This window comes from Aquarana catesbeiana, linkage group LG09, assembly GCF_042186555.1.
Source record: "Aquarana catesbeiana isolate 2022-GZ linkage group LG09, ASM4218655v1, whole genome shotgun sequence".
Taxonomy (NCBI): domain Eukaryota; kingdom Metazoa; phylum Chordata; class Amphibia; order Anura; family Ranidae; genus Aquarana; species Aquarana catesbeiana.
Window position 1 is genome coordinate 231,481,584 of NC_133332.1, and position 25,552 is coordinate 231,507,135.

At 42.9% G+C, this 25,552-nt stretch overlaps 1 protein-coding gene across 2 annotated transcripts in view; it reads right to left on the reverse strand.

Annotated features, from left to right (window-relative positions):
* LOC141108367 (dual specificity testis-specific protein kinase 2-like) overlaps positions 1-25,552 on the reverse strand; it is a 120,478-nt gene that overhangs the window by 47,824 nt on the left and 47,102 nt on the right. For both annotated transcript variants that reach the window (XM_073599926.1, XM_073599927.1), the window contains exon 2: positions 18,196-18,395. In XM_073599926.1, the coding sequence (XP_073456027.1) occupies positions 18,196-18,395 (200 nt within the window). The remainder of the gene's footprint in view (positions 1-18,195; positions 18,396-25,552) is intronic.

A 25,552-nucleotide genomic window follows, 5' to 3' on the forward strand; every position in this document is an offset into this window, starting at 1 on the left:
ACCCTGGAGCTGATCACTGGCTGAGTTTTTGCCATTTTGGCTATTCTTTGATCCATTCAAATGGTAGTTTTCTGTTTTTTTTCCTACGTCTTTCTGGTTTTAGTTGCCATTTTAAAGCATTTGAGATCATTTTAGCTGAGCAGCCTTTCCGTTTTTGCACTTCTTTATAAGTTTTCCCTCTCCAATCAGCTTTTATATCAAAGTATGCTGGAACGAGCCATTGAGAGAAATGCACTATACTCGGCATGTACAACCCCTGGCAAAAATTATGGAATCACCAGTCCCTGAGGATGTTCCTTCAGTTGTTTATTGTTGTAGAAAAATCTTTCTGGCTTTAAGAAACACTAAAAGAAATCAAGAAAAATAATTGTGGTGGCCAGTAACAGTTAGATTTATAGAACAAGTACAGGGAATAAATTATGGAATCACTCAATTCTGAGGAAAACATTATGGAATCACCCTGTAAATTTTCATTACAAACACTAACACCTGCATCAGATTAAATCTACTTGTTAGTATGTAGGTAAAGAGGGTAAATCATCATGCAGTGTTGCACAAGATGTTGGTTGTTCACAGTCGGCTGTGTCTAAAACATGGACCAAATACAAACAACACGGGAAGGTGGTTAAAGGCAAGCATACTGGTAGACCAAGGAAGACATCAAAGCGTCAAGACAGAAAACTTAAAGCAATATGCCTTGAAAACAGAAAATGTACAACAAAACAAATGAGGAACAAATGGGAGGAAACTGGAGTCAACATCTGTGACCGAACTGTAAGAAACCGCCTAAAGGAAATGGGATTTACATACAGAAAAGCTAAAAGAAAGCCATCTCTAACACCTAAACACAAAAAAACAAGGTTACAATGGGCTAAGGAAAGGCAATCGTGGACTGTGGATGATTGGATGAAAGTCATATTCAGTGATGAATCTCCAATCTGCATTGGGCAAGGTGATGATGCTGGAACTTTTGTTTAGTGCCGTTCCAATGAGATTTATGCAGACGACTGTCTGAAGAAAACATGCAAATTTCCACAGTCAATTATGATATGGGGCTGCATGTCAGGTAAAGGCACTGGGGAGATGGCTGTCATTAAATCTTCAATAAATACACAGGTTTACATTGAAATTTTGGACACTTTTCTTATCCCATCTATTGAAAGGATGTTTGGGGATGATGAAATCATTTATCAAGATGATAATGCATCTTGCCATAGAGCAAAAACTGTGAAAAAATTCCTCGAAGAAAGACACATAAGGTCAATGTCACGGCCTGCAAACAGTCTAGATCTCAATCCAATTGAAAATCTGTGGTGGAAGTTAAAGAAAATGGTCCATGACAAGGCTCCAACCTGCAAAGATGATTTGGCAACAGCAATCAGAGAAGGCTGGAGCCAGATTGATGAAGAGTACTGTTTATCACTCATTAAGTCAATGCCTCAGAGACTGCAAGCAGTTATAAAAGCCAGAGGTGGTGGACCAAAGTACTAGTGATGAGTTGGAGTGTTATTTTGTTTGTTTTTCATGATTCCATAATTTTTTCCTCAGAGTTGAGGGATTCCATAATTTATTCCCTGTGCTTGTTCTATAAATCTAACTGTTACTGGCCACCACAATTATTTTTCTTGATTTCTTTTAGTGTTTCTTAAAGCCAGAAAGTTGCCATTTGAAATGCCTTTAGTTTTTGGCCATGTCTGTGGTCTGCTTTTTTTCTACAACAATAAACAACTGAAGGAACATCCTCAGGGACTGGTGATTCCATAATTTTTGCCAGGGGTTGTAACATTTGCTGCCTTCATCCTTAAATAAGGCCTGCTTGTTTGACACCTGTTTTTTCACAGACTAAGACCCCATACACACTATACAACTTTTGTAGTCTGATTTCCTTTAGTTTTACCAAAAACCATGTAGTGCAAGGGCCTGCCTGATTGCATACAAATTGAAACTCTTAAGGTTTGACCTCATATTATATGGTTTTGGTAAATCTAAAGGACAAAATCTAAAAGCAGATTGTATAGACTAGTGTATCCAGCTTTAGAATCCATGCAGACTAGCGTTTTTTTTTTTAAGCTCCTAGAAGCTGTTATTAGCCTTTTTATTCTACTCCTAGAAGCTAAATAGTGTTATCCTGTGTCCATGCACACTACTTTAGGCTATTAGCATTTTTTGAGCTTTAGGCCCTTTTCACATGGGCACCGTCAGTTTAGCCACGTTAAAAACGTATCAGTTCTTATCCGTTGCTTCATCCGTCTTCATCCGTCATCCGGTCCGTTAATCTCCGTTTTCATCCATCTTCCGTTCCGTTAATATCCGTTTTCATCCGTTAATGTACACGTTTACATCCGTTTTTTCATCTGTTTTTGTATCCGTTTTCATCCATTTACAGCAGTTTCTTTGCATTTAAGGAAATTACCTAGAAAGCCTTGCTTCACCCACCTTACATTGCCATGCGTGATTAATTTGTCGACTACTTTCTACCTCCATCAGAAGTTTCATGGCAGTACCAATATATATATATATATATATATATATATATATATATATATATAATGCAGTGCAAATTTAAATTTATTAATTCATTAATTTGGGTATTTCATTGTGTTTTGATAGCATAAAAAGACACAAAAGCACATGATATGTTCAAAACAGTTTTAGTTTTAATTATTCTGCATAACCCTTTTAAAATAAAGGTTTTTTCTCTTTGTTTTTTTATTTGTCAAAGTATGAACTTTGAATTATTTCTTCAAAACGGATCTTAACTGATCAGACGTTGACGGACATTATCAGTTAATATCAGTTTTGGCGGATCTGGACGTAGCTTTGTACGTTAAAAAAAAAACGGATAGAAACGGAAGCAGAGGTTAACGGATGGTAACGGATGGTCATCCGTTTGCCCATAGGAATGCATTGTCGTCCGTCGACGGATGGAAGAAAAACAGATAGACGGTCCGTCCGTGTGAAAGGGGCCTTAGCAGAAAAAAAACAAAAAAATGTTTTTGTAGAGTTTCTTGGAGCATTTTTCCAGCAGAAAAAAAAAACGCTGAATGCTCCCAACTACTTCTAAAGGCTACTAAAATGCTACTAACAGCTTTTATTTACTTTTTTTTTACTTCATGTACTGCAACAATGCTAATGCTCCTAAACGCTTCTAAAAGCAACTAAAATGCTACTAGAAGCTGGCACAAAATGCTATCATCATCATTTTTCATCCAGCGTTTTTGTTCTAGCTTATTTTGAGCTTATGAAAAAAACGCCAGTGTGCCTGAATGACCTCACAAATTGAAATCCACATTGCTATTATTTTAAACGTGCCTCTTTCAATGAATGATTCAATTACACAGAATAAACAGCATGCATGTCATGACTGTTGGGTCTGTTGGTTTTCTACTACTCTACTAAACCTACTAGTAACTTATTTGCCATGTAGGAATATAATTTATAGCAAAAACAGGGCATGATCTGGTTAGTGATGGTTAGTGATGTTGGACTGCTATTATTTTGAACACAAGTGTGTGTGTGTGTATATACGTATACACACACACACACACACACACACACACACACACACACACACACACACACACACACACACACACATAGATACACACACGTGTGAGTTTGAATTACAGAGAAGGAAGATTGACACTCTGAACTCAGTACCAAAACTGTGCTGTCACTTAACACTATGAAAATTCTAACAGGAGAAGCAGGCAAAGGGATTGCTTTTTTTTTACTTTTGACATTACATGACGGTGTTGGAGGTGCTTACACAATGCAGGGGCTGATCTTATTACAGTGAAAAATCAACAAGTGTCAGTTTAATCAAAGTGTGTTTAAAGCTGAATTCCAACCATCGCTTCAGTCTTGCACAGTTGTACAGGCTCCTCTCCTGTACTGAAATGTCTTACTCTGATTTCACTGCACACTGTGAGCTTCCCGCAGTGTACAAAAGAAGCTGCAGCAGGTCAGATGGAGCCTACCTCATTGCCTGGCATCATCTAGCCTTTTCCTCTCTAGCCTGACGGTCCCTGGCCTATCCCCTTTCTTTCATTGGATTTCAGGACTTTCAAGGCTCAACATCAAATATGGGTGTCACCTAGGATGGACTGCTAGCAAATGCAGTCTGCCTGAAACCGATCACAGATGGTTCGAATCTCAGCCAGTTCAGCAGGGATCGGTCGAGATTTGATCCATGTATGGGCAGACTGATTGTACCCAAGCTGATGGATGGATGGACATGGGTACAACTAGTCTGTCGGATTTCTAGCATGTGATTATTGCCAGCGGCTATAAACAACACAGACTGTGTGTTGATGGGGAGAAATCAAGCGATTTGCATCATCTCTGGCCTGCCTAAGATCACTCACTCAATCAGGCTATTAACCACTCATCAAGGCATTTGGCATTTGTAAAACTCCTTCCAAAGGGTCAGCCCCCTACTTGCATCAGGGTTGAGGGTTTTTGAGAAGCATACTGCAGCAGGGTGCTGTGATGAATTCAGGAAGCCATGTATAGCACTTTGCCAACTCCTCCCACTAGCCATGATCTGCCTGCATTGCATACAGAAGCACAGGGACCCAGTGATGGGATCACTGAATCTAAAAGGTTTTATTTAAAAATGTAATGTTGATGAAATTGGGGGGGGGGGGGACCTGAGAAGGCAAAATACAAGTGGATTATACTTTAAATATACAAAGAAATGTTTTGTAAATCTGTATGTACATATGGGCAGCCAAATGCAGCAGAAAACTCAGAGTCGCCCAACAGTCAGACTGTGTAACCCAACTCAGTTTATATTCAAATGGCTGGAGTACCAAAAGTGCAATGTCAGCTATAGAAGTGTTCTGAGCCCTGTGGCAGCACATTGTGTTCACCAATGACGTCAGCGGGAAGCAGACGGGAAGCGCAGTCAGCTCTAGGCTGCCCATTAGAGGACCCTTTAATGAGCTCTGTGCTTCCTGACACTGACAGCAGAGGAGAGAGGGCATCGGACACGTTCCTTGTCACGCCCGAAAAATCGGCTTGCCAGTTTTTGCTGCGGGAGTTTAAAGCTCCAGGAATTGCAGCACAAACTATTTCAGCTGTAATAACTTTTACTTGTTAGCCATGTGAAGGAACAAGTGAACCTCATGGAAATTGCTGACTTTAGTAGAGTTTAGTAGAGGCCGGGCAAATTGCAATCCTTGTATGGCAGTTCCCTAATGTCAATTAGAATAAAACGTCGGGGTTCGCAGAAACCTCTTTTAGCATCAAAAGGTCAGCTCTTGGACTGAATTTGCTGGCCAACCAGTCCTGGAGAAATTAGCAGTCATTTGAAATCTATGTCACTTGTAGGTTATTTTCCTTGCAGTGGAATGGCTGATTTAAAAGAGAAGGCCATAATTCTTTTCTGGATCAGGCATGGCTGACATTACAAAGCCACTGGAGACTCTGAAGGGATCCCGGCAATAATGATGGGATCCCATCCAGATGCCTTACCGGCACCTTGCTCACCCTTTCAGTGCTCTGCTGAGAGCCTGAGCCAGCCGCTCCCACCACCTCTCCTGCCTGGTGCTCCAGTGAGCACGTTGGAGGGGCAGAGCAGGGAGTAGGGTTGACACCTGTCCGGGATTCACCTGGACAGTCAGGGTTTTGAATTATTTGTCCAGGTTTCAGGCGGACTGAAACCCAGACACATTATTCAGACTGGGGTGTGACTCCCCAAGTAACCAAGATAGTCACACACAAATCTGTTGCCTTCTGGGAGCTGTGGGCAGCTGCTGGGGGGGGGGGGGGGGGGCGATGTCAGCAAGAGAATTTGGCCACACCCACTTTTTGCTATGGCAAGCTATGCACACCGCATTACTAATCTCCTTGGGGCAAAGGTGTCCCAGGCCGCTGAAGTGTTCAGGTTTGTTTTGAAGAAAAGGTGACAACCCTAGCAGGGAGGGTGACTGGCAGAGCGGACTCGAGAACTGAGTGATTGATCGCTCATTTCTGGGACTTAGAGGTAGCGGGGGAACAGCTGCAGCATCAGACTGATGCTGTAGCAGGTAGGTAAGTATGTATGTTTCTATGTTTTTTTTGTTTTTTTTAACATTCCCACACTTCTCCTTTAAAAAGTGTGGCATTTTAAATCCCTTGCCAGACTCATAGGCATCCACAACTTCCATTCTGACAGCCCTAGGTCCCCTATACATGGGGTGTATAATTTTACATAGGATTTTGAGGATAGCAAGATCCTTCGTAGAATCTGGTCTATATACTGTATACAAGTAACATTTCTGCGAATGTTTACATACAAACAGCGTATAGTGCAAATGTACCCTATTGGTTTTTAAGATGCAGTCGGCTCCAATAAAGCACATCTGCATTGTAAGCATATACAGATGTAGTAGAAAATACGCTCATTAAGCAGGTCCTTCAATGCAGATTTTTCTGTAAACCAATAAGGACCAGTGTGCAGGGACCATAGAATGCAATACTGCTTCATTCAGATCTATATAAATGCCAGATCGGAACGCAGAGTATTGTATGCCCATGAGCATGATCCCTTTTGATCGTGGCATGACGACACTAAACATGTCCATAGCAAGAGAACATCAGACTCTAGATATGAGGTTTAAAGAAGACAGGATCCACCATCATACTCCATAAGGAGGTTTGAATCACTGACACCTAATCTGGAACACCAGATTCTAATTCAAGGCATGCCAAAAGGGTACGTTCACACTGAATGCAGGTTTGAAATTGTGTGAGTTCAGGTGAACTCGAACAATTTCAAATCCGCATTTCAGTGCGATTTCGGGGGCGATGTGAAATACATCTGCGTGGGTTCATGGTTCATGCATAAATATCTATTGATAATGGATGCAAAAAATTTAACAGGTTGGTTGTACTGAAGTCGATTGATGAATTACCTTCAGTACAACCAGCCTGCCTATAGATGGATCGAATTACGGCTGGTCCCTGCTAAAGCAGCCAGGGTTTGATCCATCTATGGCCGGCTTAAAGTGATTGTAAAGTATTTTTTTAAATAACAAACATGTTATACTTACCTCCTCTGTGCAGTGGATTTGCACAGAGCAGACCAGATCCTCCTCTTCTCAGGTCCCTCTTCCGTGCTCCTGGCCCCTCAGCAAGCAGCTTGCTATGGGGGCACTCGAGCCGAGCTGCAGCTCCTGGTGTCCATTTAGACACAGAGCTGCTGTTCAGCCCGCCCCCTCTCTCTCCTGATAGGCTAACTGACTTTAAGCGACAGCTGCGGGAGCCAATGGAGCCGCTACTGCGTCTCAGCCAATCAGGAATGAGAGTCTCCGATGGCCAAGGGACTCGTGGACATTGTTGGACAGCAAGTGACCTCCGGTAAGTATTAGGGGGTGCTGGGGAGGCTGCGGAAGGCTTTGCATAGAATGTATTAAGATAAAAAGCCTTCTGCCTTTACAACTTCCTTTAAGATGGCAGCTTCCTAGGAGAGGAATGTTTTATTCCACTTTAAGTGGAAGATGTGCTTTATTCTTTGTGCTTTATGTAGAGATGTGCTTTTTTCTTCCAAATGACAAAACTGCATTTTCTTTCATTTAGATTACAAAAAGGATTACATCATGCTATTCTATGTCATTTGTTTTAATTATATCACCCTTATCTGTAGACACTGTTTGAAAGCAGATCTACTGTTTGCCTGTTCAAATATGTTGAAAAAGTCAACAATTTTCAATGGGTGTATTTTTCACATACCTGTTTATTTGTACACATATCTATACACAGAAAAAAAAAAAAAACATATTTAAAAGTGGAAGTAAACTTCCTATACATAAGTCTATAATAAGGCTTACCTATACATACAGTAAATACCTCCTAAACGTGCACGGTTTAGGAGATATTACCTTGAGATGCAGCCGTTGACATCACCAGTGCATGCGCTCTAAAGGAATGGCATACCCGCGCCGTTCCTTCAGAGCTGTGCAGTAAACAGTGACTCCTGCACACATGTGTGAGAGTGACTTTATCCCTGGCTTGGCCATTCATATTGCCGAAGTCCGCGAACACGGAAGGAAGACCGGGTGAAGCTGGAAGCTCCTTCAGCGGTGGCAGCGGCTGCTGGAGGGATTCGTTTTCAGGTAAGTCTGTCATAATATGCTAGTATGCAGTGCATACAAGCACATTATAAATAAAACTGCCCGGTGCCAATTTTTTATTTTTTTGTTATGCAGTTTACTACTGCTTTAACACACTATACAATTATTTACAGCAAGCGATTATAACAATAGTATTTAAAAGAGTGAATGTTGTGTGTTGGCTCTGATGTAGCCCTTCAGACATAACACCAGCATTGGCTGCAGCAGGTCCCTATAAGATAAGGAACCATCACTGGGGCTGCTGGTAGCGGTGTGTCTGAGCAACATAGACCAGCTTCTGAAATCTGCAGCAAGGAGCAGAATGTACACCAATAATGTCCTGAGGATCAGGTCCATGGCTGGAAAGTTACTCATCTTGTGGTCACTCAGGAAATTTTAAAACTTAAAGCCCTCGACTCTAGCCTCATAGAAGAAGAAGAGATCATCATGTATATAAAAAAGGCCTCGTCACCTCCAGGGCACAATTAGATTTCACAATTCCTATCCAGTTCAAAAATGATGACAGTTTAACCATACCAGGAAAACATCAGGAATTTTCTTATACTTTACTATTGTTAATTTGGTCTTGGGTAGGCGCTTCAAATGTTGTGGAGCTACAAGTCCCATGAGACACTACAAGACTCTGACAGCCACAGAGGCTGCGTCATGATGGGATTTGTAGTTTCACCACAGCTGGTGTGCCAAGGTTGCTTAACTCTGGTCTAGGGGGCTTGAAGAAAATATTATTTACCTTACTCTACTGTCCTGCAGGCTTCTGCTCTACCAGTTTCAGCGACAGATGGTCCCACAAAGCTGCTTTGCTTTTTCGGTCGCGTTCCTTACCCTCTTGTTTAGGTCATCATGTACAATATAGAACCAGAGGCCTTTGCTGGCCCTGTATTGTTCATGGTGATGTCCACATTCGGGGCTGGAGCAAAGAAGTGTTGAGTGGCGGCTGTCATGTGACCATGGAATAAGGTAAGTATCCTACTCTATTACATCCCCTGCATTAAACAAACATTTAATTTCTTTAACTTGACCAGAGTTAAGGGTTTTTTTTTTTTTTCAAGCCCAACTGTGTGGTTAGCAAAAACAAAACACCGCAAGTGAACCAAAAGAAAAAGAAGAAAAGTACTAGAACACAAAAAAGTGCGTCCAATGGTCCTCTCCCAAGAGGAAGGACCTTTCCCTGACTCATCGACAAAATCGACTTCATTCGGAAATCAATCCATCAAAAAATAACAACTAACCTCACTCAACCAAAGCAAAAAGAGGATAGCGTTACGAACTTCACTCAACCGCCAAATTTCTTTTTGTCCCCAATCACCACGGACATTACTAAAAACATCATCAGAAGCCTTGGAGACAGCACATCACCTATCGACATCATCCCCACTAAACTGTTTAAAGAATGTGCCGACATCTTGGCCCCTACCCTAACACATCTCATAAATCAACCAATCAAAGCAGGGACTGTGCCAACCTCCCTCAAGCAAGGCATCGTCAAACCCCTGCTAAAGAAACCCAATCTCGACCCCAAGGACCCTAACTGCCGCAGACCAATAACCAGCCTCAACACCATCTCCAAGATTATAGAGAAAGCAGTAGTACAGCAGCTACAACACCACCTGGACTCACACCAACTCCTGGACCCTCTGCAATCAGGCTTTCGCCCAGGCCATGGCACAGAAACGGCACTTCTGAAGATATGGGACGACGCCCTTGAAGCAGCAGATGACGGAGAACTGAGTCTCCTGGTACTGTTAGACCTCAGCGCAGCATTCGATACAGTGGACCACAATACTTTACTTGTCCGCCTCGCTGAAGTTGCAGGAGCTACAGATTCTGCTCTAAAATGGTTTACATCCTTCTTAGAGAATCGCTCCCAGACAGTGAAACTAGGAACATTCACCTCGGAAACCCGGGCAGTCTCCTGTGGAGTCCCTCAAGGCTCACCCTTGTCACCAATACTATTCAACATCTACATCCGCCCACTTCTCAATATCATCAGGAAAACCGATCTCTGCTTCCACTCATACGCTGACGACACCCAACTCTACCTTCGCATCAATGGACAAAAAGACCTTCATCAGCAATTACAGAAATGCCTCACTTTAATAGATGACTGGATGACCAGTAGCTCCCTCAAACTCAACGGTTCGAAAACAGAACTTCTTCTCCTACAAGCTAACAAAAATTCCACAATAAAGACTCCGTGGACACCACCCACCATCCTCGGACAGACCATCTCTCCAAGCACCAAAGCCAAGAGCCTCGGAGTAATTTTTAACTCAGGAATGACAATGGATGCACAAATAGGATCAGTGGTGAGCGGATCCCACCATCTCCTCCGCCTGCTACGCAGACTCATCCCCTTCATCCCAGAAGAGAAGAGTGGCAGTTGTGGGAACAATCATCAATTCCCGACTCGACTACGCAAATTCGCTCTACGTAGGACTACCCCAATATCAGCTTGCGTGCTTGCAACTCATCCAAAACACGGCGGCAAGACTGTTAACAGGAAAAAAACCCTGGGAATCCATCTCCCCAGCCCTAAAGAGCCTACACTGGCTAACCGTGAAGAATCGGATCACATTCAAGACCCTCTGCCTCACCCACAAATGTATACAAGGAAATGCTCCGCTATATCTCCGGGAGAAAATAAAACACTACACACCGAATCGCAGTCTTCGATCAGCCAACCAAAACCTCCTCATCATTCCCAAATACCGCTACAAAGCAAAGGGAGAACGAAGATTCGCAGTCCAAGGACCCCGACTATGGAATGCTCTTCCAACCAACATCCGCATGGAAGAAAACCACCAGGCCTTCAGGAAAAAGCTAAAGACCTTCCTCTTCTAACAAGCTGACAACAGAGAATGTATCTCAGCGCCTTGAGGCGATTCAGTTCGCATTTGCTGCGCTTAACAAATCATTCATTCATTCATTCACCCCGCAGTTAAAGACTCCTGACAGGGGAAAGGCACACGTGGATTCACCTAGACAAAAGGCTCAGTGGAACCCACTCCTCATGGTAAGCCAAAGCCAAGTGCTAGGTGAGGTCCTCTACAGGAGAGAGACCACCCCCCACCACCACCACCACCACCTCAAAGTCAAGGAGGAAGGGAACTAATGACCACACATTTCCAACTCCGACTTCAGGGTAGGCCAGAAAATCTATACCCTGCCATCCTATCACCCTACCATGCAGGTGACATACACAGCTTTTGTTAATTCAGTTGTGCATTTGATAAGTAAAATTTAATTTGCCTTGGTATCAGCCTCCTGTAATAACCTACACAGGTGCTTTCAGATTCGGAGAGAGAGGCAGCACTAGGGGCCAACCAGTTGTGCTGTATGCACATGTGCTGACATGAAACGGCATACTGATAGCAGGAGAGATCAGAGTGATGACTCATCAGTCTGCTTCTGCTCCTTTAAGGATTAACATCAGGCTTTAGGCAGGGAAGTGACAAGGTCATATCACTTAACTACAGCACAGAACAGTCAGGTCGTCAAGCTGGCTGTGCTGTCTAGCAAGGAAGTGTAAATCTCAAAAGTGGACAGAGATACAAACCTTTGGGCAGCTAAAGCAGCTCCCATACACATGTCAACTGTGCATTTAGCCATTTATCTGAAGTTCAGCTTTAATGTTTTAAGAACCTTGTTACTTTGTGCAATCTGTTGTGGTTGCACTTTACGGTTATCTCTTTCTTTGTAAGCCCAATGCTGGCTATATATGGAAACATTTAATTAATGTAAAGCTACTTTCAATAACAAGTAGACTTAATAAGCTCAAACCCACCACCAGCAAATTATATTGCTGCATCTTACACCCCCCCCCCCCCCAAACCACCATCATCATGATTCGCAGAAATGCTGTCATCTCATATCAGCTTATTTACATAATAGGGATTAGTTTTGAGTGCCAAAGGTAATGTGCCTACAAGATCCAAAGATCGATATCAGTCCCTAGAAACCTCTTCGGGAATTGGAACAGATGCTTAAGATCAGGACCATCACTTGTGTATCTGCCCAGCATCATCTACATCATGACTGGTCTCAATAGATAACACATGATTGTGTGCAATGGTCACAGCTAAAGCTTGCAAGTTCCCAAGTCTGCTCCTGTCAGACATCATTATCTTAGCAGCGACAGACTCAGTGCCAATGAAGTGGGAGACTGCGTCCATATGCCTCCAGCAACGCAGCCAGCACACACCAGGCACGCTTATCCCTGACTCATACAACAGGAAGGACTTGTTATTTAGTGAAGAGAAGACAAGAAAGCAGACAACACTTCACCACAGCAAGAACACAGGTCTACCCAGGCCTTGCCAGTTGCTATAGTCCTAGCATTGAAAAGCAGCAAAGAGAACTTTAACAAGATCAGAGAACATAAGATTGTTCAATGAAGACACATATGGACTAAAATGATTGTCTCTGATATAGAAGGGTGAAGGGGCTTTAAAAAAAACTGTAAATTGGTTTAGAGATCCAGACATTTCTATTAGGCAACACAACCTGGTCGGACCACACTTTTTTCTGCTGCAGTTTAAGCAATACAGCTTGGTCAAGGGCCACCCTGGCCTGATGTCATGCTGGTTGGAGGTCTGATACCAGAAGCATTCCAGCACCTGGTGCCATGTAGTGGGCACCTAGGACATGTGGTGAGTCTGCAGGACCCAGTGCCAGGACAAAGTCATCCAGCGCCCAGGGCAAAAATGACAAACTGCCCCCCCCCTCCCCCCAATTCATGATGTACAAGTCCCGTGGAAATCAGAATGGTTGAGGGGTATGTGATTTAAAGATAGAATGAGGTATTTCACCAACATTTAAAATGTATGCCAAGACAAAAAATTTTATAGGGTTGGAAAGGATCAGAACTCCTAGGTTTTTAGCGCTCCATTTGAGAGATTTACCCCCACTTTCTGTCCTGCTGGAACCAGTTTGACAAGACAGGAATATCAAAAATAGAAGGTGGATGATTGCCCAACGATGCCAATAAAATACGAAGTTTATTGCAAAGTCAAAACATCAAAAAGTCCAAAACACAGCACATAGAGAGTAAGTAATGACACATTTAATGCCAATGGGTGTCTACTGCTCCCAAGAACATCAGGACAAAACACTTTGGGGCGGAGTTACAGGGGGGCGACATCATCCTGCACAGTACTCCCGCAAGTGAAGTGGTACACCCGGAAATGTGAGGTCGGTATTTGAGAGCTGAGCTCGCACAGGAAATATCGGTGTCCCAAGAGAGAACACGCTGTTAATACCTGTGTGCGGGGCATTTGCATCCCATGATGTGAGTAGTTATTTAAGTGATTTTAATGGACAGGTGGAGGCGACCCTGGGTGGTGTAATCCCTGGGGGACAAAAGCATTTAATGGCCCACTGGATGCTTGGAGCCATGGAAATCTGATGAGTTCTCTGGTATGAAGGTAGAGGATCACGCAGAGTGTGGAGCAAAGACAGCATTAATTGTGATTGTTGGAAGAAAAGTTGCAGAGCACTGAGCACTTTTGTTTTTAAGAATGGAAACTGTTAGCACGGCCACTAAATACAAACAGTTGTGAATTCAAACAGAGTTTATGGAATTGATTTGTATATGTAGTGCTGTATAAATTTGTGGTAATTGATTATTTAAAATGACGGAGCCTCAGTGTATAATCTACGATTAAGCGGCTGTTGGCGTGAAAAGCGTCAACACTTGCTCTCTCTCTGTGTGCTGTTTTATTTGGACTTTTTGATTTTGAAAATGTCTGGAAAAATGTCAGGAAGGGAAGTGTTCCCCTCACTTCCTGTCTGGGAAAATGTCAGGACAGGAAGCATTTCCCTCACTTCCTGTCTGGGAAAATGTCAGGACAGGAAGCATTTCCCTCACTTCCTGTCTGGGAAAATGTCAGGAAGGGAAGCGTTCCCCTCACTTCCTGTCTGGGAAAATGTCAGGACAGCAAGTTGGGATGAATCTCTCTAATCAAGCCCCAGATAGCAGTAAAAAAAACCTAACATGAGTTCTGATCCTTCCCCACTCTATCCAAAACCAAAAAAATAAAAATTTTGGCTTGACAAACTTCAAGCATAATTTTAATAAACATACAAAAGGGAAATTCTAAAATTTTCCTTCACCTTTTGCTTTAAATATTTGTCTACACATTAAAAGGAAGAATGAATGAAGCATGAGTGAAGTTTAAACACTTGTTGCTGCTGAATGCCTCCCGAGGCCATTACCATCATAATTCATTTCTACAGGTTACATACAACAGGGAACAAAAAACAAACGTGCAGCCAGAAATACTTACTTATCCCCTTAAGGTAAAGGTCCAAACAAATCCTAATGCTTGAAACCAGTTTTGCAACTTTGGCATGTGTCTGTAAAACATATCATTGCAACTACTCAGTGTATCTAGGTGAACTATACCAGGACAAACTAGGCTTTCGTTTGGTGGTAAAGATGTATGGCTATCTCCTAACTTTGTTTTTTATTATCAAATGAAAAATGGCCAAAATAGTAAAAAAAAAAATTGCATTTATATTTCCTGTAATTACCATAGTCCACCACCAAACAATAACCCAAAATAAATTCTCCTACTCCTGTCGATTGTTGTGATTATTTGTGGTTTATAGCCATAGTAAGGCTTAGAAACAATAGTGCGAAATTGCTTTATTTTTATCCTACCTAAAAACTCAGACCCTGACCCGAATCCTGACACTGATCTGCAGTGGATCAAACCCTGATCTAGTTTTTTTACTACAGGAACACATATGCAGCCCCACGGAAAAAGGCCCACTTCATTGAGGCCACGTATGTGCGTCAGTTTCACCGACACATTTTTGAGCATGGGTGGACTTAAAGTGGAGTTCCACCCAAAAGTGCAACTTCCGCTCATTTGTTTCCTCTCCCCCTCCAGGATACCTGTCTTTGTCCGCGCCGCAGCCCATGATGTCACTACTGGGCTCCCTCCTCCTCCCCCTGTCGCTGGGCCAGTAGAAGAAAGGAGCAGAGCCTTGCGCATGCGCAGTAGGGTTCCCGGCAAGAAGCCATAAGGCTACACTCTCAGGTTCCCTTACCCGCAATGGCAGTGGCAGCACCCAACAGCTGATGGAAACATCAGCTGCGGTGCCGACATCGCTGGACTCCAGGACAGGTAAGTGATCCATTATTAAAAGCCAGCAGCTGCATGTAGCTGCTGGCTTTTAATTATTTTTTTGGGCGGACCTCCGCTTTAACATGAAAAAAAAATATATATAAAATAATAATAATAAATTTCATTTAACATTGCACTTACTGTATGTTTAGATTTTTACTTCAATGTGCTCTTGCAAAAGTACTGAAGGCAACTATCATTTTCTGGAATGGTCTGCAATGGCAACCTGCATGTCTCTCCTTTAAAGTAGACCCCTTTTGGAGGTATCCACCACACACTGGGAGAGATCACCAGGGAAGAGAAGGCTCTACCTTATAGGAGGCATAGGTTAATAGGCACTAGATGGTCATCTTATGGGTTTAACAGACCCAGTGACCCATTACCCATTATACAACCATAACAACTACAAACGGTTTAGATTACTGCCATTGACTCTCCCCCCCCCCCCCATTCTCCAGTGAAGAACACAATACGAAGCTGCTCTTTCATGACAACATACCAATTAATATTTAAGCAGCAGTTGCATTGGGTCGGTTAACCCTTCACAGGTCAGAACAAAGCACCTTATCGTCAGGAAAAGAGGCTGAAAGTACAAAGGAAAGGACAATCTCCCTGAGAGCGAGTTCAGACAGTCTGTCCTCATTAACGTCGCTGTCCTTGAGCCGCTTTAGTACGCCATGGAAGACCCGGTGACATTTTACTGTAAACAGATTAACTGATTGAAATGGAAATTTTTCCAAAAGCCGCCTTGTAATTTGCACGTTGGGCGTTCCATTGTTTTACTTGGCAAGAAGATTTTAAAATGACAAGATGTCAAAGGGTCTGGTAATATTGAAAGGTAAGGCTCATTATTATTAATATTTAACTCCAGGCTTTTTTTGGGAGTCAGACATTTGGTTTTGTATTTCTTCAAAAGTGTTAGTGGAATGGTCTAAAAAAGTGAAAAAAATGACAATACTAAACAAGTTTATTATATCACTGACCATAACCACACAGCCACAAGAGGTGACCTCCCTGCAGACTACACTGCAGTTAAAGTGTTACTAAACCCAGGACCCTGCATTCACTATATATCCACAGTACACAGAAACATGGAAATGCAATTATTTTAGTAAATATAAACTGTTGAATACCTTTTTTCATCAGCACTTAAAGCAGTCTTGCGACTTCTATCAATGTCTGGTTAAAGCTTGTAAGAGTTTTCACTCCACACTGACTGTCCTATCAGGCTGCAGGACCCCTGACCCTCTGTCTGGACAGTGCTGATTGGCCCTGTGCTGATCACATGCACTCTCCCAAGAAAAAAAACACGCTCTAGCAATACACACCAAACGGAGCATGTGCAGCTTGTCCCCAAGGCTCTGCTCTATCAGCAGATGGATTTAGAACAGTGGAAGGAGGAGAGGATCAGAGAAAACAGCCATTTTACACAATGCAGAGGATTAACCCCTAGTGTGGAGATTTAAAGGGGCCTTTCAGTAACTTCTACAAGCATGCATAAAAATATCCTTAACATGTTACATTATACAAAGACAATATAATTTGTTCTAAAATTTGCACCATATAATCATTAAAAAGTCAAACCTGAGCCCCAGGTAAGGACTTTACGAAGGATGAGCACAGTAATCTAAAATAATCTGGTCATTGGTCTGCTGCAGGCAGCAGAAAGCATTTCCTTAGTCTCTTCTCCTCTAGTAATTGCTACCAAAAATGGAAACTGAAATCGCCACAACTGCTAAGGTGTCTAGCTATAACATTTTTTTTTTAAATTAAAAGTCAGGGGGATTTCCAAAGAGTACCCAATGCATTTTGGGGGTCTAAATACAACTCCCCCCATTCAGATCTTAAACAAACAACGTGAAGGGACTAGAAGCGAACTGGACCTTTAACAGTATTTCTTCCAGTGTGATTATAAGCACAGATCTCATCAGCAGCAGGTTTGGCAGCAACCAAGTGATTACCAAGATTGTACTGTGTAACTTAATAGCAATAGCAAGTCTTAAGGTGCAGAGGATGAGCTGTGTAAGATGCTTGAAGCACGTTTCCCAAAATGTTCTATGCTCAACATCAAGATTCCCATTATATTTAATGGTGCCTGTTCACACCTAAGTGTCATGTCGCTTTAAAAAGTACATGAGCGTCTTTGGAGCAGAGTTGCATATAAGGAGAGCATAAAAGGCTAGCAAGCCGACACCATGATTTATACAAATGACACCTACAGAGCTTTTATAGCTGACCCTAGATGATGCCTAAACAAAGATGGTACAGTCCTTTTGGGAAGAAAGGAAGATGAAGTTGTCAAGGGAATACTGTAGTCTATTTGCGAGTTAAACACATAAACTTAAAGTGGTTGTAAACCCTTACAGCACACTTTTTGCTACAGGTAAGCCTATAATAACGCTTACCTGTAGATACCCTGGTCATCTCCTAAACCTGAACGGTTTAGGAGATATCCCCTGTATTTGCATGTGCCGACGTCATCGGCACATGCGCACTGAACCAAACTGAAGCAATGGCATGCGCCGTTACTTCAGTGAGTGTGCCGTTACCGGCATGCGCGGGAGTGAAAGTCATCGCAGTTTCGGCCAATCTCAGCGCCGAAGCCCGTGATACCCAAGAGCGATGTCGGCCGCCAGAGTGGTATACGAGGACGGCTGCAGGGGCTTCGATCTCAGGTAATTCATAATGAGCTAGTATGCTATGCATACTAGCTCATTATGCCTTTGTCTTGCAGGTTTTTTTTTGTCCTAGGGTTTACAACCACAAAAAAAAAAAAAAAAAAAAACTAACTTAGCTTATATATATATAAAAAAACAAATATATATACACTTTAACAAACAGTAGTGATAGTGCAAAAGAGATGAGAGAGCTTATATGAGGGGAGAGAGATCTTAAAGAGCAAGATCAAGTATTGGATATTTCCTATATTCAAAGGTCAGTCCTCTTACTTTATAAACTTTGGAGAAAAATCCACTTCCAATGGCTTCAGCGCTGAAACTTTCCCAGAACTCCAGTTTCCTAACTGCCGTGCGAAGTCTCTGCCAGCGGTCCACCTGGTAGTAGGCATCTGAGCACTCACCATAGTACGGTCCAGGGCTTGTAGGCTCAGGAGGAAAGAGCGTAGATTCATACATGGTAGGCACTGCCACTAAAAATAAAAAGCAAACATTTTATCAGAAATTAGAAACAAATGTATGGCTCCACATGCAGAAAAAAAGCATTAAAAACAAAATACTCTAAATATGAACCACTGTAACATATATGAAAATGAGAATATAAACCAGCCAATCTCAACCTTGTCAACACAGGGGAACCCTTGAAATAACTTTTCAGTCTCAGGGAACCCCTTGCTAAAAATGACTATATCTACAACCCATACATTAGTGTGATGGTCAGTGGAAAGAAAGCTCCTTACACTTGGGGTCATTGGGAAAAATTACGCCCTTACAGATAGCTAAAAAGATCATTGGGGTTAGTGGGAACTCATCTGAGAGGCCAAAATTGCTCAAGGAATCCCTAGAAACTTCTGGAGGAGCCCTAGGGTTCCATGGAACCCTGGTTGAGAAACCCTGATATATGCTATTTGGCCAAACATCTGTGCACCCAACCATCACACTCATATGAGCTTGTTGAGCATCCCGTTCCTAAATCATGGACATCAATATGGAGTTAGCCCCCTATCTGTGGCTATAACAGCTTCCACTGTTTTTTGAAAGAATTCCCTACAAGAATTTGGAGTGTGCCTGAAAATGTCCATTCAGCAAATTTGATGCATTTTAGAGGTCAGGTACAGATGTTGGTGAGAAGATCTGGCTATCAATCGATATTCTAATTAAGTCCAAGAGTTAAGGTCAGGCTTCTGAGTAAGGCAATCAATTTCCTCTACACCAGACTCATCAAACCATGGCTTTATGGACTTGACTTTCTCTGCAGGTGCACAGCCATGCTGGAAGAGAAAAGGGTCTTTACCAAACTGTTGCCATAATGTTGGAAGTGCACAATTGTCAAAATGTCTCTGTATTGTATGCTACAGCATTAAAAGTACCCTAACTGTAGTGATATCTTTATATACATACAGTCATACCGCCACTACTCCTCAGCATTCTGCTGGTTGCACTCTGACATCATCACAATGCAGGACCAGCAGTTTCACACTGTAAGAAAGGACGTTGAAGGTCCACCACTTACTCAGAGTGTCAGCGGGAAGATGAAAGAACCATCTGCCAGGTAGGTGAGGGATAAAGTAGGTAAACCTGCTTTTTAAATGGTACCTTGAACAAAAAAAAAGAGCATTCAACACTTGCAATTGGGGGGGGGGCCACTTCAAGGGTAGTTTTGGCTTTCCCAGGAGTTCAGTGTCAACACTGCACTGCGAGTGTGTATATTCTTTTGTTGCCATTAAAATACTTGATATGCTGCACTCAGATGGCGCTGCTCTCTTTCCTTTGCTAGCATCAACACATTTCTCTAAATGCTTAACTAATGGCACAAAGTGAGTGGAGTTAAGCTCTATCTCAAAAACATATAATAGGTAATAATTTTGAGCAATTTCCCTCATGGTCACACCAGAGTGATGGTTACAATATTTTTTTCTGATGCACTACATGAACTAGAGTCACTGTTTGCAGTGCTCAACCCACAACTTCCTTCCTTTGACCCAGTTTGAAAAAATACGCAGAAAGCCTGATGACAAATACAGATACCAGGATTCTCGTGACTCATACTGCAAGATCGATTGAACGATTAATCCCACAAACATTAAACACTGTAATACTGGCATGCTCACAAATGCTGCAGGGGTTTCAGATAATTTTTCTTTGAGTATAAATAACAGGACATTTGGTAATTAGTTTTTAATTGTGATTTTGTGATTATTTTGTCATGTGATTCATCTACTTTAGAAGATGGCTAGCACAAAACATGTCGAGCTGAACCCCGAACTGGACATCATCACCCTACAAATGGTTTCCCATGGGTAGTAATACAATAGGGATGGGTCTCCCATACAACCAGTGGCTTGAGTTACCTTGTGGATTTCATTTCCTACTAGGTGTTGATGGTGTTTTCCAGCAAATGAGATTGTTATATGCTTAGGAAAATAGCGAGTGAGAATGTTTAACAAGTTTTTGTATATTCAATAAAGTATTCATATATTTTTAACACAATTTGAGTTTTCTTGTGACATTAAAGTCCATTTTTCACCTTTATCAATTTATATTACTTTAGAATAGGGATGAGCTTCATGTTCGGGTCGAACATGAGTTCGACTAGAACGTTGGCTGTTCGATCGTTCGTCGAAATACGAACATTATGGGACATTCGCGCCAAAAACGAGCGGCGCGTCACACCCCGTCAGACAGCAAGACCCATTGTTGTCTGATGATTGGCCAAGCATGCACTATGACCCGCATGCTTTGGCCAATCACAGCGCCGTCAGTAAAGAGAGCACACACACACATCCAGGTATATATATATATATATATATATATATATATATATATATATATATATATATATATATATATACATACATACATATACATATATACACACACACACACACACACACACACTGTATCCAGTTTAGCTATATCTCACTGCAGGCCGTTCCTGGTGTACGGTTTCTAATATACTTCTAGCTGGCAGGTGATTCAGTGAGCTGCAGTGCATAAAATATATATACAGTCTCCTACATATATATATATGCACTGCATTCCAGTCTAGCCAAGCCTATATCTGACTGCAGGCCATTCCTGGTGTACTTTTTCTAGTAAACTTCAGGCAGTGTTTTGCTAATAACATTTTACAGCATGTCTGGAAGGCCACCAAGGAAAGGCAGACGCTTACAGGCCACTAAAAGCAGGCTCTGTGTCTACAGCGAACAGTGCTGGTTGTGGACATGGTGCATACTCAGCATGTGGCCGTGGGGCACGCTTGTCCTTTTTTTCGGCAGCTGGCCGTGTTGATCCACAACACGCAGAAGAGTTGGTAGAGTGGATAACTAAGCTGTCCAAATCCTCTGTCACCCAAGCTCAGAGTATTTTGCCTGCCAATGCAGCTGCCAAAGCGGCCTATTCCATCGGCTCAATGTCATCAGTCACTCCTTCCCTAGCGCCACCATCATGCACGGAGGAGTCCCCCGAACTGTTCGACCACAGTGTTAGGTACATGCTGCAAGAGGATGAGCAGTGTTTTGAAGGCTCCAATGATGGTACCCAGGTTGAGGAAGGCAGTAACGTGAGCCCAGAGAGAGAGGGGGTGCCCAAGAAGGACAAGAAACTGGCAGTCATGTTCCCCCAGCTGCAGCATACTGATGATGAGGTCACTGACTCTACGTGGGTGCCTGATAGAAGAGAGGAGGAGGAGGCACATCTCCAATGAGGCAGGATGCCCTCCAGGGGCCAGCTTAAGGGCAGCCACCCGACTGCAACACACCGCAGAGCTCCGCATGTGCAGGGGGCTGCTGACTCCCTGCGTATTTTGAAAAGTTCTTTGGTGAGGGCCTTTTTTGATAAGTGTCCATTGCTGTTTGCAACATATGTCTGAAGCGTATAAAGCGTGGCCACAACAGCAGCCGCTTGGGCACCACATGCTTGACCAGACATATGTCGACTTCCCATGCAGTCCATTGGCAACAGTACTTAAAAGACCCACAACAAAGAACAAGGCGGACCTCTCCTTGCTCCTCATCAGCTGAGATCTCCAACCTCACTATACCTTCAGTCCTCTCAGAAACCTGCACTGAGAGGAATGAAGGTGTAGAGTTAGGTGTGCCAAGTACTTGCGTGCAATCTGCTATCGCTACACCAACATCCGATTGTAGCAGGCAAATTTCCCTACCTCAGTTGCTAAACTGTCGAAAGAAATTCGGTCCCAGCCATCCTCATGCTCAGCGGCTGAATGCTAGCTTGGCTAAATTGCTAGCACTCCAACTGGTGCCTTTTCAGCTGTTAGACTCTGCCCCCTTTCGTGAATTTGTGGAATGTGCGGTACCTCAGTGGCAGGTTCCCAAACGCCATTTCTTTTCACGGAAGGCCATTCTGGCTCTCTACCAGCATGTGGAAGGCAATGTCTTGGCCTCGTTGGACAGGGCGGTCAGCGGTAAGGTGCATATTACCGCTGACTCGTGGTCCAGCAGGCATATACAGGGACATTACCTTTCTTTCACGGCACACTGGATAACTCTGCTGGCAGCGGTGGAGAAGGTGGCCATCTGACCGATGCGTTCAGAAAATTCTTTAGTCCGCAGCCCCAAGGTCTGATTGGCTCCAGCAACCATCACCAGCATCTGATTTACATGGTGCAGGAATACCTAGGGGCAAGATCAGACTTGGAGACCTTTCCAACCGAAAATCCACTGGGTTACTGAGTCTTGAGGATGGATCACTGGCCAGAGCTTGCACAATATGCAATTGAGCTACTGGCTTGTCATGCATCCAGCATTCTTTCTGAACGCACATTCAGTGCTGCTGGAGGCTTTGTAATCGATCACAGAGTGTGCCTCTCCACAGACTCAGTTGATCGGCTCACCTTCATAAAAATGAATCAGTCTTGGATCACCAACTACCAAGCACTTGATGCTGATGTAACCGATTAATTTTTCAACGAATGTGAGATCCCTTGAAGAATGCCTATGCTGAGTGACTATCCTGTTATGCTGAGTGACTAGCCTATTCCTCCTCAATGTTCATGTTGATAGCTTCTAAGAACATTTTCATTTCAGGGCACCACTACTAGTGCCTAAGGCCCAATTTTTCTGCCCCTGTTTAACAGGGGCATGTAATTACAATATTTGCTCTAATATTTCACAGCAGGGCCCGTTCCTGCGCTCAACAAGAGTATCTGTGAGGCTTTACAGTGTTGTGCCACCACCACCGCCTAAGGCCCAATTTTTCTGCCCTTGTTTAACAGTGGGATGTAATTACAATATTTGCTCTAATATTTCACAGCAGGGCTCGCTTCTGCGCTCAACAACAGAATCTGTGAGGGGTTACAGTGTTGTGGCACAACCACCACCACTGCCTAAGACCCAAATTTGTCTGCCCCTGTTTAACAGGGGTATGTAATTACAATTTTTGATCTAATATTTCACAGCAGGGCCTGTTCCTGCACCCACCAAGAGTAACTGTGAGAGCGTACAGTGTTGTGGCACCACCACCACACCACCAAACGCCCAATTTTTCTGCCCCTGTTCAACAGGGGCATGTAATTACAATTCTTGATATAATATTTCACAGCAGAGCCCATTCCAGTGCCCAAGAGTAATTGTGAGGGCTTACAGTGTTCTGGTACCACCAACACCTGAGGCCAAATTTTCTGCAGAGTACATAAGGCAGGCCATATAGTATATACAGGCGGTCCCCTACTTTCAAACATCTCACTTACAAACGACTCCTACTTACAAAACGGAGGGGGACAACGGGAAGTAAGAGAAAATCTACCCCTAGGAAGGGAAATTCTCTCCTGTAAGACTTAATAATGGGAAAAGGGTGTCTCCACTGATGCTTTATCACCAATCTTTGTTTCCCTAATAACCCCAAATTTTCTAAATCCAATTGTCATTGGGACAGAAAGTGAGGTGAAATCTCACTTTTGGGACAGAAAGTGAGGGGCACAGACAGCAAAACAAATGTTACGGGGTGATAACCCTTCCCTATGTTATCCAAAAAGCTTAAAAATTGATTTTTTGGCTGGAGCTACACTTACATAAAATGTACCTGTTCCAAATTACAAACAGATTCAACTTAAGAACAAACCTACAGTCCCTGTCTTGTTTGGACCGCCTGTATACTGCTGTTCAGAGTATATAGGGCAGGGGTCTCAAACTGGTGGCCCTCCAGCTGTTGCAAAACTACAAGTCCCATGAGGCATTGCAAGGCTCACAGTTACAAGCATGACTCCCACAGGAAGAGGCATGATGGGACTTGTAGTTTTGCAACAGCTGGAGGGCCGCCAGTTTGAGACCCCTGATATAGGGCCTGGGGGCCCCACGCCTTTTCTTTTTTTAATTTGAGTGCGGGGTTCCCCTTAATATCCATACAAGACCCAAAGGGTCTGGTAATGGGCTGGGGGGGGGGTACCCAAGCCTTTTTTCTTAATAATTTCATCAATTTCATCCATATTGCCGGGACCCGACATTACATTACAGCCGCAAGTAGTTTTGAATAGCTTTTATTCCTTTAGAAATGTCATTTTGTGCAGGAACTGTTCTAAACACGTGAAACACATGCCACTTTACAGGCATACTATAGTCACCCCCCCAGGTACAATATTTAAAAGGAATATTTCACTTTTATTTTTTCACTTTAAGCATTATTATAATCACTGCTCCTGAAAAAACGGCCGTTTTTAAAACTTTTTTTTTTGCATTGATGCATGTCCCCTGGGGCAGGACCCGGGTACCCAAACACTTTTTAGGACAATAACTTGCATATTAGCCTTTAAAATTCGCACTTTTGGTTTTTCACGTTCGGGTCCCATAGACTTTAACAGCGTTCAAATGTTTGCGCGAAATTTCGAGCAAACGTTCCCTGGTTTTACTACCAGCTGTAGAAGAAGAGTTTGGAGTCAACTATAGCGATTTTATGAACTACAGACCTTAAAGCTATCATGTAAAATAAATTATTTAAAACTGAACTCCAGTATAAGCAAATATTAAAGTGGTTGTAAAGGGTCTGGTTTTTTTTGTTTTTTTAAATAACAAACATGTCATACTTACCTGCTCTGTGCAAGGGTTTTGCACAGTGCAGCCTCGATCCTCCTTTTCTGGGGTGCCCCAGCTGCTCCCCTTTATGCGGGCGCCCTCACGAGTCCCACTGGTGCGTCCATTGACACAGACAGCAGGACTCGGCCTCTCCCCTGCCTCCCATGTCCCTGGATTTGATTTACAAAAAATTAATAAATAAGTGCATGTGATAAAAAAATATGCGGTTTATTTCTTTGTAATGGACCTGTAAAGCACTGCACCCACGATCGGCAGATTGTGGGTGTAATGCCACGACCTTGCAGACTGTCTGTGTAAGCTCACTGAGAACTACAAGCCGACAGCCTTTGCTTTTTGTAGTTTTCCCATTTACAAAACACTGCACGGCCACGTTTTTTGCAGAATGGGGGATCAGGAGCTGGTCAGTCTGTAACATGTTACATGTTACACCCTGAATATGGGTGTAACGTGTTACAAAGGTGAACTTACCCTTTCATTTTCCACTTTCTCCAAGCATTGGCATGGTGATGAAAGGGAAAAAAGACCAGAAAAGGCCCTAAACATGAAACTTTCAAAATACACCATCACTGGAAGAATAGTGG